At 37.0% G+C, this 15,340-nt stretch overlaps 1 protein-coding gene across 19 annotated transcripts in view; it reads right to left on the reverse strand.

Moving 5' to 3' along the window:
• The window catches only part of CLASP2 (cytoplasmic linker associated protein 2), a 138,982-nt gene that overhangs the window by 15,026 nt on the left and 108,616 nt on the right, over positions 1 to 15,340 (reverse strand). For 12 of the 19 annotated variants that reach the window (XM_032180630.1, XM_032180640.1, XM_032180634.1 and 9 more), the window contains 5 exons: positions 13,042 to 13,044; positions 10,224 to 10,387; positions 7,695 to 7,773; positions 7,504 to 7,554; positions 2,757 to 2,900 (listed from right to left, as the gene is read on the reverse strand). In XM_032180630.1, coding sequence (XP_032036521.1) covers positions 2,757 to 2,900; positions 7,504 to 7,554; positions 7,695 to 7,773; positions 10,224 to 10,387; positions 13,042 to 13,044 — 441 coding nt within the window. The remainder of the gene's footprint in view (positions 1 to 2,756; positions 2,901 to 7,503; positions 7,555 to 7,694; positions 7,774 to 10,223; positions 10,388 to 13,041; positions 13,045 to 15,340) is intronic. The other 7 variants (XM_032180643.1, XM_032180641.1, XM_032180639.1 and 4 more) reach the window with 1 other exon arrangement.

The raw sequence follows: 15,340 nt of genomic DNA on the forward strand, positions 1-15,340 counted from the left end.
TTATTTAGTTGCCTGCATATTCTAAAGACGAAAGCTCTTAAGTATCGGAGTTTCTAGTCTACTCAATTCCACAACTCACATTTTAGTATTTTATCTTCAATGGCATCCTCATCCTAGAGTATGCTTTTATTCATACATATATACAATGAATATATCTGAATCAAGAAAACCACAGATCTTTATTGACAAAGCAAGACAGCACGTTACAGAACATTGGGCTTCCTGTTGGGTTCCCTCTGCTAAAGAAATGTTGACTGCATGACTTACTTTGATGAACATGCACTGGATGGGCTAACAAACATGCCAGCATTGCAACTAAGCTATCACATACAATGAAAGGCTAGAAATTATTAAGTTCTCCAGAACTTTTTAATAGTTTCTGTGCAGTATGAAACTCTGATTAACCAACTATGTTTAGTTGGATTAAGATTAGTTAAGATTAACCAACTATGTCTAGTTTCCATAAAAGTGACTCACCATCAAGGTCTGCCACGCACTGGAGAGAACCAGTGCCTCATGCTACACAGAATGACAGGCAGCTTGTTTAAGCACCGTAATACTTCAAGCAAGTAGTTTAGAAAATTCTTTTAGACATTTATTTCCCTCCTTTTGCTTCCAGAGCACTGAACTGTAGCACTTTTTAATTAAAAGTGGAAAGCCAAGGTATGAGCACACATACCAGTACACATCTTAGTATTAAATTTAATGATGAAAATACTAACATGTTAGATTGCCATAAACTGTCTTGGCGCACTTGTGATTAGCTGTTTTCTTGAACTTTTATTCCCTTCTCCCTCAATATATTGTCTTCCTTTCAAGTGAGCACCCCAAATACCCTCTACAACATGTCTTCCTTCAGTGTTCCTCTTTAACTTATTATAGTCTGTCTTTTGTTTTTATATTTATCAAATTGTGTTAAAACAAATCCTGCAGCTGAACAAAAGGTTTGGAAGTTACCACTTCCTTTTTTTCTGTCCTGTTACCCATATCTCCACTCCAAAACACTGTGTCTGTTTAAGCTACCAATAAAATAACAGAACAGACAGTCCAGGGTCATATCAGGAAAGAAACTGACACCACCAGGTCTGCCCAGAATGAAGCTCAACCTGAAGTATCAAAATGGAAATAGACTCAGAGAAGGGTTTTACTAAACAATTAGTGAAAAAAGCTTGTTAAGACTATTAGAATTTTTTCCCCTTGTCACCATAAGATCACTCTCATGAGATTTTCAAATCCAGTCACAGATCACATTTTTAGAAGTATGCAATATGGATTAGAAATTTGTTTTTTATTGATCTTAGAAGAACTCTAAGAAGATTCTATTTCTCCTCAGAAGAATTTTAATCTTATAAGAAACTAAAGTGGAAACTTAGAATTTTACCCTCCAGAAAGATCCATGTCACTGAACTAAACTAAGCATACCCATTTCAAAATTAACAAAGGAAAAATGATTTTTTTTTTTAAATAGTATTTAGCACTGGAAATGTTTTTATGGGAAAAAAAAAAACAACACACAACAACAAAAACAGCATTATTTGCACAGAAATACAGGTGGCAAAAAAAAAAATCAAAATAAAGCATTCAAAATGTTATGTTATCATAATCTTTAAAAAAAAAAAGTGGATTTCTGTGATTGGATATGTGGCTGTCTTCAAGCCCATTAAGAGAACAAGAGATTTTAAACCATTAGAATAACTTTTTTGACTACCTATTGATAAACGTTTATTTTCAAGACTTATAAAAGTTTTTTGGAAATTAGCAACCTCTAACAAATCTGTTATGCAAAGAAAAAATAATTAAGGGGTTCCAGATGATAAAACTCACCAGCAATTCTTTCCACAATTCAGTTACTTACTGGCATAAAAATGCTTATTAGAGATATGAACTATCAGATAAGACAGCTTGCCACGTGTCTCAGTACTAAAACTTTACTGATTTAGAAGATAGTGCTGCTTCAATTCCCTTCCTGCTTTATGGTCATAGGTATGTCACTAGGACACGGTAACCAGGCAAGAAAAGTCCATAGGATATAATCTGTTACTACTTCCTCAAAGTTATCTTAGAATTGAAAGTTCAAAATAAAACAAACAAACAATCTCCAGTATAAAATGTCTTGTGGTGAAATATTATAAACGTTCAATATATCAAGAAGTGATAAAAGTTTATTTTATTGTTCTCCTGGCATTACTTTGTGAGACAGCTCCCCACTATTTTCTATCAATTGACTCACACAAAACATCCCTCCTAAAGGAAATGAGTTTTGGTCATGTTCCCAGAAATTACCAAAATTCAAGCTAGAAATTACTCTATTCCATCTATGTGCAAATAAAATCACATTTTTTTCCTCTCTAATTGCAGGAACTATTTAGAACTCCTTTCTCAAGACAGCATCAGTACATTTTCTCGTGGTTATTCTGTACCCCTGGCACCTGAGTACCCACAAATATTAATTTTTCTTCCCAAGAGAAAGAAAAATTTCTTTTTTATTGGAGAAGGGATTTTTGCACTGGAACTGTAGCATGACAAGAACAATTCTTTGATACCACCTGAAGGTTTTACTTTGGCAATTTCGATTCCTCAGCCCCAACTATTAGCTGTGTTTGCTGACAAGCATATAAAAGTATCTTTTCTCCATGGAACAATTAATTGTTTTTAAAGAAAAAAATCTTTTTTTCTGTTGAGACATGAAAAGTCAACAGCTTCATTGAACATACTTGGAATGGATTCCAATGGTAAGTGCACATTAACAAACATACCTTCCTAACATCTGAACTTTTAGGTTCTGTGGTCCAGGTGATGATTCGGGACACTGCTAACCTAGTTTCACTTGAATTTACAAAGTCTCCTGGATCCATCTGTTGTGCAAGAGTCTCTATATATTTAAGGATTGCAACTTTGACCTGAAAAGAGAAATAGAGTCAGATGGACAATAAAAACTGTGCTCCAAGACCAAGAGTGTATACAGATTAGAATGTACATTCTCTAAAATACTTTTTTCTAATTAACCTAAACATTTTTTCAGTGTTGGTATATAAAAACCTAAACGCTGAATTTACAGATGGGTACAACATTTCAAGAAGGAAGATCTTCCACAGAAATTAAAAACTAATAGAAATCTTAGATTTCATTAGTAGCAGCTAGGAGACAGACAAATCATTGTATATGCAGAAGTTTATGTTTAACAAACAGAAAACCAAAGTACTTGGAACATAAGAATTTTCAGAATTATTAAGAACTTTTTTCAAGTACCAAAATGATAAGCAGATGCTATCTGATGAACTAATAATCAGTTTGTTTTAGAATATGATATAGTTAACACACAGCACCCTTTTATGAAAACCAGAGTTCAGCAGTCAATCTTTAGGGTTAGGGTGTATGATTCTTCTTATTTTTAAAAACGTATGGAATAGAATTTCTACTCAATACTTAGAAGGGGTCACATAACACATTTTTCCTTTTAAGATATTGAGAAGATAGACGTGGGTTTACCAGGAGGATAGAAAAGCTTTTTTGTGCTCTCAACTGCCCAAGCATCATTGTCCTACTTCCCCAATGCAGAATTACAGTTTTAGATATCCCAGACTGCAGCCCCTCCAAAATGACATCACTGCACAACTTTAGTAGAAGGGCTATTATGCCTGTAACTCCCTTAAACATTCTCTCCTCGGTTCCTGCAGCCCCAAAGATAACTGACATGCAACCCATCAAAAAAGTGGTCAACATTTATTTATGCAACCTACTTAACTTAGCACTAATAATCATCCTGAGCTAGAAATACCTACTAGGATGGAAAAGACCTAATGACCATCATAAGCAGAAAAAAAAAAAAAAAAAAAAGCTCTAGGTTTATTTTTAATTATATGTGCCTTGTACTAAAACTGTTCCAAACAAAGATATTTAGAAATATCCATTGGTCAAAACTTTTACCAAGATACACCGAGTGACACAGATATTACTGATAGCTGATGCATGTAAATTAAAAAAATAATACTTTGTATTCACAGCAGTTGTTAAAACTTGACTTCTCTGAAGTTATGCAACAACCAACAGCTGGAGGTTTTCACATTAGGCAAGTCAATACCAACATATGCAGTATAAAAAAATACCATCTGCTACATTCTTTCTGGGGCTGGAGGAACCAAACACAAAAATCCATATAATGAGGCAATAATATTACAGATCAAAAACACCCTGAAGTAAACCCCGTAACAGCAACAAATCTACTTATGATGCATTTTTGTCACTGCTTCAAACAAGTTAAGTACAGAGTTGAGGTTCAGTACAGAGTTGAGGTTCAGAAATAAAAGACCTGACATAATGCTCTTTAGCAACCCATTTCACCTCTACAGGACCTGAGATAAATATTTTTATATATTTTTTTTTTACTGCAACGGAAGTAGTTTCAGGATTTCTTAAAACGAGCATTTGCTGTTAATCTGAAACCACTGTCTAGGTGTTTAATACTGCCTTGACTTTCTTCATACCCCGTAGGCTGAATTTCCCGTATTTTGCTGGGCTATAACAAACCCTGAGACAGTAAACCTTTTTCCTGTACAGCTCAAAACAGACACACATTTTGTTTAAGAATAGCATTGTAGTAAGTGAGCTGAAATATGAAGGAAGCTACAATTAGCACTATTACTCACCAAAAAAAAAAAAAAAAAAAAGATAAATGTAATCAAAATGCTTCATAAACGTCTTTCACAGATGAAAAATTCCTACACAAAAATATCCTGTGCAACTCATCTGCATAGATTCACAAAATACTACAAGGATGCTACACAGTCAGTGCCAGAAGGCAAATTGATATCCTATCCTGTGAAAAAGTTGAGATTCACAAAGTTGCTTCATCAGGATAAGACATAGAAATATTTTATAGAAACTGCTTTACTTAAAGAAGACAAGTCCGTCTCTTACAGTTTTCCTGGGGTGCAAAAGACTCAACTCTGCCTTACTAACATGAAGTGCAATCATGAAAAGCTATTTTCAGATTGCCACATCCCAGATGTCTGTGCTAATCCCTATGTTACTAGATACTCAGGAGCAACTGCCTCTGCCACGATTTCTCTAAATGATTAAAATATCTGCTAAAGATGAAATGTTAAAAGGCTTGATTATCTCTGTGAATGTTTGTTCATTTTAATACCAATTTTTTAAATGGACTTAGAAAAATCTTCTCATTGACTGCAGCAAAAGACTTTCATTCTAGCAAGTCAGCATTTTCAAGGGAAACAAGGGTTCAGAAGTTTCTAATAAGACCTGGCTACAATGCTTAAAACTGTTCCTCACTGTGTGTAAGCCACTCTGTATTCAACCTGAGAAAAATGAAAGTGATGCTTTGAAGTATTTTTCAGGACAACACTCATCCGCAGGAAAGCATATGCTCTGCACCTGCAAAAATAAGCTGAATAGATTATATCCTCTCCAGAAAATTTGACTCCTATGACCATCCATAAATTTAACCAAAACAGATACACGCACCTGACACCTCTAAACCGTATTTTAGCAGTTCACCACAACTACATGTAAATTTAATGTGAAGAACTACGATGGGGCACGATACTGTGCTGCATCCTGCACAGATTACATCATTAGCATAATATCTTCTCAGTTTGGTCCTCTTACTGGCTATCATTCCGAATCTACCTCTTGCGGACACTCTTACAGCTTGACTTTTATAATCCAAGGCTTTGCTGTGTGTAAATGTTAACGATGACAATGGCAGTTTACTCCAAAGGATCACAATTACTACTACCACATGAAAACCATAAAGGAAGTGTCATTTGTAGAAGGGAATCCTTCCATGAAGAGTATTTCTGACCTAACATCCCTTCTTATATCTGACTCTCTCCTTTCTTTGATAGTATTTTTTAGAGAATGCAGGTTTTTGTTTTTTTTACTGTATCTAGCCCAAAATCACATCCTGAACCAAAATAATCATTCTTCAGAGAAGGAAAAAAAGCTGAAGATCTCAAGGAATGAAGCAGTCCTTTAGGATTATCAGTTAATCTGTTAAACATCTGGGTGCACTGAGGACAGAATTTAGGTGAAGTATTCAAGAACGTGGATATTCAACAGATAATTTTGCAATTTATGTTCAGTAACTTTACTGTCTGGATCCTGAAGCTGTAGTTACCTAAGTAAGATGGAAGTAGGGGGTATGTACCATTTTTTCAAAAAAATCTTTTTCTCTCTTTTACATACTTCTCAGTTACATACTTTACTGGCCCACAGCTTCACTTTAAATACTCTTGATTTTACTTCAAATCACCACCTGTTCTTCTGTGGAGGTAGCTTTTACTGACATCTTGTTTTCTGAAGTATTTCTCAAATGCTTTTCTGTTGTTTCCAGATTTCTTAATCCTTTCTAGGTTGCACACCTGGAACATTCTTGAATATTCCTGAACTTAGGTCCAACTTAGTCTAGTAGGAGTCTGTTCTCATTCAAATTTACAGTTTAAAATTTGAAATGTTGTAAATATGCCAGCTATTATTCTACTACTAATAATACCAGCTGTTATTCTCCTATATTGAAAAAAAAAAAAACCATCAAATTCACCTATCTGGTGAGGAAAACCAAGTAAAAGAAAATCAAGCCCTATTTGTTCCAAGGATTTATTTAAACAAACTGATTTTTACTACCTCATTTGCTGTCTTCAATAAATGACAGCAGTCCCTTTTTAACACAGCTCTACGAAGCAACAGTGGTCAACGTATCAACTGTCCTCAAAAGCTTAAAAATGTAAGTTTTACTGTATTGTAGACAAAAAAAAGGCATATTCATGTGACTTTAGGTTCAAAACAATTTGGAAAAAAAATAATATTCTTGTGCAGTATCAAACAGTGTAAAAATATTTCGTGCAGGATAGAGCAGAAAATGCCAGTTATATGCTTGTTATTTCCCCATTTATCTGACTAGTAAGTCTTCAGATTTGATGCACTTATACTAAAATTAACTTTTTGTAACTGTAAATATACTACAAAATTATTATATATTTTCATTTGTTTTGTCAGGTCTACAGGTTAAAGATTTTTATTACATATAAGTGTGTATGTATAAAGCTACACACTGCTTTCAGAAAAGTAAAAGGTACCATAAAGGGAGCTTGTTTTTAATATAACAGCTTATATTATCGTTAAAATTATTTAAATGAATTCAAGACCTATCAGTCTAAACACAGGAAAACTTATATACAAACTAGGAAAAGAAGATTGGGAAATCACAAACATAAAATTATAAAAGACTTAGAGTGAGTATGCATAACCAGCTTGATGTTAGGCAGCCACATTTTTGTTGCTCATTTTTACTATACTGTGGTTTTATTAGAACTCACAGCAAACACTTCCACAGTAGTATAATGTTTAAAATTGAACATCTGCATGCTTAAAGTTTCTCGCAAAGGTTAGTAGCAGCAAATGAATGCATTCAAGAAAGAAGTATTCACAAAAACTGTAGGAGTTTGACATAGAGTTAAGAACAAAGACAGTAATTCAGACAAAAACCTTTGAGCTCCAAAAAGAGCGAAGCTGGTCCTGTAGTGCTGGCTTGACTGTCTGAAATTTTACAAAAACAAAATCCACTAATTGAAAACCTTGTTTTTGTTTAAAACAAATCAAACAATCCAAAGGTAAATAATAAGACAATCAAATGTCTATCAAGATTTTGTTTGTTTTGTAAGCCTGAAAATTCTTACCTTCAAACTAGGCGTTTGGGTCTGGTCAACAGTAAATCTCATTAAAATACTGAACTGAAGATCATTTGGAAAAGATTCCCTATAAAATAAATAAAATCAAGTTATATCAGTTACGTGAATTTTTCTTTTAATACCTGTTGAGAGCCAAAAGATATGCCCTTGCTCTTCTGAGTCAAAAAAAAAAAAAAAACACCTTTACTCTTTCTGAAAGAAAAAATTTCTATCAATTTTGTTGATTTTATATCTGACTTCCAGAAACATTTTCCTAAAAAGTAAAGGATGATATTACGAAAGAAATACTGCTTTGAAGCTCTTGTAGTTAGAATATATGTACATGGTCTGTTCTGAAAGTAGTAGGACTCATTTTTTATAAAAAAAATTTATTCATGAGAATAGAACGATTAGAATTTTTCAAAGTAGCACCCTTCCGCATCTACACACTGCTACCAACGAGTTTTCCAGTTTTCGTACGCCTCCAGGAACACCTGGACCGGAATGCTGTTTAGCTCCCTCGTCACGGCCTCTTGAAGCGCTTCTACCAATGCGTGATGCTTCCCCTTGAGCGTTGATTTTATTCTCGGGAGTAGAAGAAAGTCTGGCGGGGCCAAGTCGGGGCTGTAGGGGGGCTGAGGCAGCGTTGCCACCTTGTGCTGGGCAAGATACTCCACTACACGGAATGCTGTGTGGCTCGGCGTGTTGTCATGGTGCAGCCGCCAATTGTTGACAATGGCTGGGCGGACATGAGCAATGCGTTTTCGCAGTCTTGTGAGGACTTCCACGTAAAAAACTGCATGAACTGTTTGTCCGGGTGGTACAAACTCTTTGTGGATGACTCCGTGTCGATCAAAAAAGCAAATGAGCATGGACTTTTGCTTGGATTTGCTCATTCGTGCTTTCTTGGGGCGTGGGGAAGCAGGGGTGTGCCATTCTGTGCTCTGCCGCTTACTCTCCAGGTCGTATTCAAACACCCACGTGTTGTCACCGGTCACTACATTGTCCAAAAAGTCGGGCTCCTCATTCACATGATGAAGAAGATCCTGGCAGATCGCTTTCCGGTTGGCCTTTTGCTCCTTTGACAACACTCGCAGCACAAACTTCGCGCACGCTTTCCTCATGGCTAAGTTTTTTCACCATCTCAAAAACCTGGGTTTGAGGAATGCTCAAGTCATCAGCAATCATTCTGATACTCATCCTGTGATGACGGTTCAGTAAATTTTTCACTTGCTACATGTTTTCGTTGGTCTTGCTGGTCGAAGGGCGTCTGGAGCGGTCGTCGTCTTCCACTCTTTCCCTACCTTCTCGGAACAGCTTGTGCCACTCAAAAACACCTGATCTACCCAAGGCAGCATCACCGTAGGCCTCCTTAATCATGTCGTGAGTCTCTTTGCCTGTTTTACCAAGCTTTACACAAAATTTGATCACGTATCGCTGCTCCAGTAAATGCTCCATGATTCTCCGTGACGAGGCATTTCGACAGGTGTTCACAGTACAAGCGACCTGCTCTCTTCAATGGCCGACAGCCGACTGCCGATTTTTCCCAGCGTTCCCAATATCCCCCTCCACTGATCCTGCGTGCGCAGACCGCCTCTCGTCTGCCCGTTCGCCCAGGAAAAAGCCAGTCCTACTACTTTCAGAACAGACCATGTAAGGCAAGTAATAAGGGATGATCCTGTAGAATTCTGATTCCAAATGGATGCAATTCCAACAATCCCAAAACTATAACGCACGAGTACTGTTAACATTTACACAACACTCCTCCTGTATGCTTCTGCGAACCATCCTCCCCTTCTATCTGCCTCTGCTCTCCAACATTCCTCACTCTGGTATTACCTTCTAGGCCTCTGCTGCAGCAGCAAAAAAGATCATACTTTCTCTCTCTATTCAATGCCCACCATAACCTTTGTCAGATTGCACAGGAAATCTGCCATATGAATAGGTTCAGCAGAGGTTCAGACTGTCCCATTCTTCAGAGAATAAAGGATGAGAAGTAGCTTCCAGATCTTTGCCAATTCTAGTTAAAAATGAAACTTAAATTTGGGAATAAAGCTGGACTAGGATAGGCTGCTTGATGGCCCCCAAAATCACTTCAGAATGCTTTGAACATTAGAAAATTTTGGGGAAAGCGAAGGGAGGACATGGCAATAATGGATTTGCTAAATCCTTAAATGCCTGAATACTGCAAAAATATTTTAGTATCAAAATAAAAAAATAATAATTCAAAAGCTATCAGTGCATAACTAAACAAGCAAGACAATAAACATACACGATGCACATTTTGGAATCAGACAAGTAGTATCATGTTAATTACTGAGCATTAAAGGATCAAATCCTTTGAGTTAATACACATTTAGGAAACCAAAACACTTTAGCAGCAACATTTACTGAGGTTTCATGATCTGTTATTAGCTCTGTATATTTCCAAGAATGACACAGAATGTACATGCATGTACATACAGACAAACCACGTTGGGAATAGCCTGAGGTGGGTTCCTCCCCCTGCTTTTTTTTTTCCCCTTCTGAACTCATTACCTTGTGACATCAAGTGCCTTCTGAACTTTTGCTTGTACAGACCCAAGCAAATCAGCACCCATTTTCTTCAATAGCTGTGTTAGCAGTACAAATAGCCAGTCCTGCAGATCTTCTTTATGGACCTGGATGAAATCCACCAGTGTCTCCAAAAACATACTGAACACCTACAAGGTAGAAGAAGAAGGAAAGAGGGTAGGATGGGGCAAAAGAGGAAAAGACAGACATATGCTGACCTTACAAACAAAGAAGCAGCAGTAACGGAATCAGAGGCAGAGAAAGGCAGTGCTTTGCAGCCAAGCAGGAAAAAAAAATCTGTTTTGCTTTTTAATTGGATACAAAAGTACATTGGAAACATTAGCCGACTTCTGTAGAAGTTTGACAATTAGGTATTCCATGCAGTATTGTCAAGAAAAGAAATGCTTACTGTGATGGCTGGCGCAACCTCATTTTTTTCAGTAAAACTTCTCTTTTTTTTTTTTTTTTTAACCTTCAAGTTTTATCATTAAGTGGATACTCCTCAAAGACTACAAAAACACTTTCTGTCTAAAACCAAAAAAGCTGCTATAGTGTTTTAACAGAATCTTCATTGTAAATATCTGCATTGCTAAATACTGCAAGATCATGAAAGCTGTCCAATTCCTTTACATAAAACATTTGTGAAACAGAACAAAAATCTCTTGCTACTGTGGATATCCAAACACAAAACTGTTCACCAGAGTTGGGAAAAAAGCCACAACAGATTTTGGATTGACAGGTGTTTAAATACTACAGTCTTCCAGAAACATCATATGTTGTATTCTTTCCAACAAACAATACTGAAAATACAGTATTCAGTTTAAAAAAAAAAAAAGAAAAGAACAAAAAAGATGTGTATTAACGTCTGTAGCAGTTTCATCAATGAGATGATGATGAAGAGCTTTTTAAGAGTGAAGTGGTGAAGAAATAATAGACAACTTTGTTTCAAAAGCCTTTTTAGTATCTCTCACTAATTTCATGTTCGTTTGTTTGTTTTTTTGCCCTAGATTTATGGTGAGATCAGGATGTGTATTGCTCTATACCAGTGTAGTCCATGACTCCCACTTCTCTGACACAAAAACCAGGTGTTTGGGCTGGAAATGGTGTCTTTGCAACTGACTTACACTCTTGCTCCAGCAAATAGCTGGGCACAGAAGCAAAGCTACTGTTATGATACAAAGAAGGCTGGAGACATATTGCCTCGAGTATATTTGACATGGATTCAAGACTGGAAATAGCTGCTGCAGAGGAAGGACTGGAACACCACATCCTCCTGCAGCTTATCTGGCTTGTGGTATGGCCATATTCTGCTGCTGTTCATAAAAGTAGACGATCCCCAACTGTGATTGCAGCTCACATGGCTGCAGACACCACAACACTGACTGAGTATAGAGGGGACGAAACATGCTGCTGCATGCCTTCATCACTGAGGGAATTAGATCTAACTTCCAATGTAAGTAACTTCCAGAGTAAGTAAACTCACCTAAATTGGAAAATCAAAATCAATAGAGTTATTCTAGAAAGTGCCTCAAAATTTACATTAGAAGAGTAATAAATAAACGATCCTGAGAGAATCTGAAAAGATCAGAGAAAATCTATAGACACCTTAAAAGCTGTAAAAATGTATTAGAAACAAAACAATACAAACCCTATCCAATATAGAGCCCATAATGATTGGTCTTTGGCTGAACTGAAACTATATACCACTTTGTGGACAAACAAGCAGCAGGTACAATTATAAGAGCAAGGTAAAACCAAAGCAAAGAGTACCTTCTGTATTTTGTTATGACTGTCTTTGGATTTAACAGTCCTAAAATTTTGGGAAAACATACAGAATTCAGGGAAACAAAAAGATCTGGTAGCATAAAGATTACCCTGGAAGTCTTCCAATTTTATTTAAATTATTTAGCTTAGCAGAACTTAGAAATTGTACCTGTATCTTAAAGTTTGCATACTGCAATGCACACACCAATTTCATTGAAATGTGTAAGCTGAACAAACCTGTTACAACATCCTATTTGATGGTGTAATGTAGACTCCCTATGATACTTTAAACAAGTAAAGTGGTTTCAAGTGAAATCATTAGGTAGTGAATTATGAATCACTACGGCAAAGGTACCCTAAAGATCTTGTGCTGATGTTTTTGGTGGTAAAAATACTCATAACTGATGACTCAATTTTCTTTTCAAATTTCATTTGATGTTAGGTTTACTACAATGATTGCCAGCAGAAAAGTGAAATGAAGCAAATCATTGTGCTGTATAAAAACACCACACCAACCTGAATCATGGCTTTTTATCTCAGCAAAAGCATGAAGAATACAAAATGCCGTAAGAGCATTTAAGGTGACAGATGAATTTGGAATGAAAAATGGAACTCAACCACCTATACTCTGAACAATGTATGTAGGTACTATGATTTTTGCAGTTTTCATTTTTTATGATTCAACTTAAAACTTAAATCAAGCATCTAAAGCTCAAGCTCTTAATAAATAATTTGATAGTGGAATAAACAGATATGAAAATAATTGTAACTATCTACTATTAAAGAGAATTATTTCAGATGTGCCAACCACCACAACAATATAAAGCAGGAATGCATAACCAAACCATGTCAGTTAATTAGTAGATAAAGCACATCTCAAAACTTTACCACACAGTTTACATAATTGTATATAGCATTTTATGATTGCAAAAGGCTTGACACTGCATGAACTCTTTGGGAAAGAAAAATAGAGAAAAAGGGTTAATTGCACATTCATGCAAATAAGGTTAGGCTTCCAACAAATACTGAACCAACTTACTCTCTAAAGAGAGTTCCAACACAGGGGACAGCATGCAAAACAAAACAAAACAACAGAACAAAAACAAAAAAAGGGAAAAAGATAAAAACACACAAATTAGTGGCCATCAATACAAAGTTCCTGTATGGAATATAAAACAAAACTAAACAAGGTATTTCAAAGCTTTTATAACAAATTTAGTAATTTTTTTGGGATATTGGAACTATTTTATAAGTACTTGGTATGTCCTTCAAATCGTTTTCCCATTCTCTCTCACAAATTACATGACTTTTTCCAAGCAATTCCCTATGTCTACCTATCATGTTAAAAGAAACCTTTAAAAAGAAACAAAAGCAAAAAAGAAATCAAAAACAAACACAAACAAAAACCACAGACATGATGAAAGAATACTTTCTATGGACAACTGACGAAAAGATTTTAAAGGATTCTAAAATTGAATTTGTGCAGCAATGTGTGTGTTGGCTGCTCATGGCTTGGACTGGCGTACGCTTCGTTGGGTTAAAAACTGGCTGGATAGCTGGGCCCAAAGAGTTGTGGTGAATGGAGTTAAACCCAGCTGGAGGCCGGTCACCAGTGGCATACCCCAGGGCTCAGTACTGGGGCCAGTTCTCTTTAATATCTTTACCGATGATCTGGATGAGCGGATCGAGTGCACCCTCAGTAAGTTTGCAGACGACACCAAGTTAGGTGCGTGTGTTGATCTGCTCGAGGGCAGGAAGGCTCTGCAGGAGGATCTGGATAGGCTGCACCGATGGGCTGAGGCCAACTGTATGAAGTTCAACAAGGCCAAGTGTCAGGTCCTGCACACCTTGGGCCCAATAACCCCAAGCAGAGCTACAGGCTGGGAGACGAGTGGTTGGAAAGCTGCCTAGCAGAGAAGGACCTGGGAGTATTGGTTGATAGTTGGCTGAATATGAGCCAGCAGTGTGCTCAGGTGGCCAAGAAGGCCAACAGCAACCTGGCTTGTATAAGAAGCAGCGTGGCCAGCAGTGCTTGGGAAGTGATTGTCCCCCTGTACTCGGCTCTGGTGAGGCCGCACCTCGAGTACTGTGTTCAGTTTTGGCGAGTACTGTGTTCAGTTTTGGGCTCCTCACTACAAGAAGGACATGGAAGTGCTTGAGTGAGTCCAGAGAAAGGCAACAAAGCTGCCCAGGGATCTGGAGAACAAGTCTTATGAGGAGCGGCTGAGGGAGCTGGGATTGTTTAGCCTGGAGAAAAGAAGGCTCAGGGGCGACCTTATCACTCCCTAGAGGTACCTTAAAGGAGGCTGTAGCGAGGTGGGTGTTGGTCTGTTCTTCCACATGCCTGGTAATAGGACAAGGGGGAATGGGCTAAAGTTGCACCAGGGGAGGTTTAGGTTGGATATTAGGAAGAACTTCTTTACGGAAAGGGCTGTTAGGCGTTGGAATGGGCTGCCCAGGGAAGTGGTGGAGTCACCATCCCTGGAGGTCTTTAAAAGACATTTAGATATATAGCTTAGTGATATGGTTTAGCGGAGGACTTGTTAGCATTAGGTCAGAGGTTGGACTAGGTGATCTTGGAGGTCTCTTCCAACCGAGATGATTCTGAGATAATAAAAATCCACGAGCTCATGAACTCTAATACTGGAGGTGTCCTCCTGATAATAATATTCATGAATTATTATTGGTTTTGCAACATCAAAAAGCAGGCATGCTTTCAGTGACTAGAATAGGTGCTAACACCTGTGATATCACCTTGGCCAAAACTTAGAACTCAAAGCAATATTATGTCAAAATGACCAACTAACAAAAATATCAGCTGGAATGCAATAGTTCATAAAGGCCCAATGAAAAATTTAAAGTGCTCTTCAGAAATGTACAACTGTATTTTGGAGCACTCTCATTCTCCTTCCCATATTGTAACCCCAACAGTATCTCCAGGGTAGTTCTCATAGATGCATAACTACTATATTAATTAACAGAAGAACAAACAACCAAAATCAAGACCAGGTGCTATTCACAATTTTGTTACACTTCATTTAGAAGCCAGTATTTCAATATTTACTTTTCTTTACTCTTTTTAAGGGAATGTTTTCTTTGGTTACTCCTCAACTTGGCTTTAGTTGTTTCTCCTGGATTTCTGCAATATGTGAGCAATTTAATACTATGTTCCTATGCACAATATGATTTTCTTCAAAATGTATTGTGTCACAGATTTTCCAGCAGGAGAAATACGGGCAGGTGAATATTAAGTTAACCTGTCAAGATTTTGTATCTCTCTGAATTTAGTTTTCTATCAGAGGAATCTTGAAGACTGAAACATATGTATTGCAAAGCTG

The sequence above is a fragment of the Aythya fuligula genome, chromosome 2, assembly GCF_009819795.1.
Source record: "Aythya fuligula isolate bAytFul2 chromosome 2, bAytFul2.pri, whole genome shotgun sequence".
NCBI lineage: Eukaryota > Metazoa > Chordata > Aves > Anseriformes > Anatidae > Aythya > Aythya fuligula.